General features: G+C 49.2%; 1 protein-coding gene across 1 annotated transcript; it reads left to right on the forward strand.

Moving 5' to 3' along the window:
- Positions 1-1,179: 1,179 nt before the first annotated feature.
- LOC108676919 lies at positions 1,180-2,324 on the forward strand (the record flags this gene model as incomplete). The annotated part of the gene is given in 1 exon segment (XM_018165077.2): positions 1,180-2,324. A coding segment is annotated over 1 exon segment (1,066 nt), but the record flags the coding sequence as incomplete, so codon positions are not given.
- Positions 2,325-2,487: the final 163 nt, after the last annotated feature.

A 2,487-nucleotide genomic window follows, 5' to 3' on the forward strand; every position in this document is an offset into this window, starting at 1 on the left:
TATCTGCTGGACTTGTATCAGGTCCGTAAGGGGCTTAGCATTTCACGACTGCAAGGTGTAAACTGATTGACGAACACCCTAGAGCGACGTCCCACATTACAAAGACGCTTCACACTCGCTTACAGTGACTACAACTTCACTTCCATATCCTCGTCCCTGCTTCAGGTCTAAAAACACACAAACAAAACCAGGCACCGCGCACGTGGGGGCCCCAGACCCCGTGCACGTGGGTGTCCCAGACTCCGAGCACGTGGGTGTCCCGGACTCTGTGCACGTGGGGGTCCCAGGCACCGCGCACGCCGGGGTCCCAGACCCCGTGCAGGTGGGGGTCCCAGGCACCGCGCACGTGGGGTCCCAGACCCCGTGCACGTGGGGGTCCCAGACCCCGAGCACGTGGGGTCCCAGACCCCGTGCACGTGTGGGTCCCAGGCACCGCGCACGTGGGGTCCCAGAACCCGTGCACGTGGGGGTCCCAGACCCCGAGCACGTGGGGTCCCAGACCCCGTGCACGTGGGGGTCCCAGACCCCGCGCACGTGGGGTCCCAGACCCCGCGCCCGTAAGGGACAATAAAATAAAGAGATAAAGGCAGCGATTGTATTGCTCAGTACACTCTACCTGCTAGTACACTCAGGCAACGAAGTGGCAAAAAACTTCCTACGTGCACTTCTGTTGGTACAAGTTTGGGTAAATGTGATACTTTAAGATCCTTCTGAAGCTCATAAATCCTTCAATGATCTTAAATTCATCATAAGAAATTGCAGTCAAATTCATGACGCGGCCACCAAAAGTGGTTTCAGTTCAGGGTACCAAGATTGACGCAGAGAGGCGTGGGTTCGATCCCAGCTCTGTGCGCCAGTTTCTGGTCAGAATCGGCGAGGAGGCCGGGCGGTTGAGCAAAGCAGAATTGTAGCAGTGAGTTGCGAGTTTAAGACCGCAACAAGCTGTGAATATTCTTCCACGTTAAGAATCGGCGACAGGCCTATGGCCTAATAAACGCTGAAACCGCTATTATTATTTATTACTATTAAATTCATCATAAGAAATTGCCGTCAAATTCAAGAAACAGTCATCACAAGGTGAATTCCACGGCCAATTCCGCAGTCAGTTTTCCAATTAAGTTAAGGAATAAGAACAAATTATAAAGCACCTAATGAAGCAGGTAAAAGAGTGTCGTTTGGACGGTGGTGGAAGTGAGACGTAACCTTTGCATTCCTACTTTTTTGTCAAACGCTTAAGTTTAAACTTCAGCCTAGTAATATGGCTGGAAATTCCGACTCGGCTGACCTTATAGACCCTGGAGCGCGGGCTGAAAAGCCTCCAGAAGAACAAATGCCAACGGATTCCCAAATCCAACAATTCTGTGAGGAAGAGTTCACAATTACTGATGATTCAACTCGAGCAACAAAGAGCTCATCATTACTATGCAATGCTGGAACTGGAAGGAAACGCAAAGGCCCCACGCATTCTAGTGAGGGAAGTGACCAAAGTTTGCCCAATGGGAGCAGCTTACACAAGCGCCCAAATATTCAGAGAAGGTATTCTAAACCAGCTGAAAAAACTGTAAATCAGGAAGATCAAACTTGCACCCAGGAAAATGGAAACAAAGCAGATGATGCCAACATTAGAGTAATACTTATCCGACCAGCAAATGAAGATGCAAAAAAGATGTTGACTTCTCCTGAACAGCTATGCCTAGCTTTTGAAGCACCACCATTCAAAGCCCTGAATATCGCAGATATTAGAGTGAACCGTCGTAAAGGAGTCGTTGCTGTTGAACTAGAAGAATTTGATGAAGCAACTATCAATTCATTGCTGCAGTTGACTCAACTAGGTAATTGGCCAGTGACATGTACCCAGCCTAATAGGGGTAAATTTACATATGGAGTCATTGGTCCTATTGACATTCAATCTGATGTTAGCACTCTTGAAAGGAGAGTAGATACTTGTGGTACAAGTAAACTTGTGAAGTTAGAGAGGCTAAGCAGAATAGTGGAAGGGGAAAGAGTACCATCTACCTCAGTTCGTGTTGTGTTTGAGGGACATAATCTGCCAAAAAGAATCAAGATTGGCTACCTATCCTATTCAGTTCGTGCCTATGAATTCTCCCCACCGCAGTGCTATAACTGCCAAAGATTGGGGCATTCTGCAAGTGGATGCACGTCCAAGATGAGATGCCTCGTCTGCTCTGGAGAACATCACTATAGCACATGCACAAGTAGAGCCCCCAAGTGTGCTAACTGCAATGGACCTCACAAAGCTAACTTTCCGGATTGTCCGCGGGCTCCAAGGCGTACGGAACGGGACAGAAAAGACTCCTCCAAGGTAAGAGCTGTTGGCATGCATGGGAGAGGTTCTCTGGGGTATCAGCCACCCCAGGCCAATCGAGAGATGAGGGTGGCGGCTGATGTGCATCACAGGTTGAACAGTCCAGTTGGCAGATCTGGTTCCTTGCTGTATAGTCAGGTAGTCTGTGACAGACCTGGTCT

Source organism: Hyalella azteca, unplaced genomic scaffold (assembly GCF_000764305.2).
Source record: "Hyalella azteca isolate HAZT.00-mixed unplaced genomic scaffold, Hazt_2.0.2 contig7569, whole genome shotgun sequence".
In the NCBI taxonomy this organism is placed as follows: Eukaryota; Metazoa; Arthropoda; class Malacostraca; order Amphipoda; family Hyalellidae; genus Hyalella; species Hyalella azteca.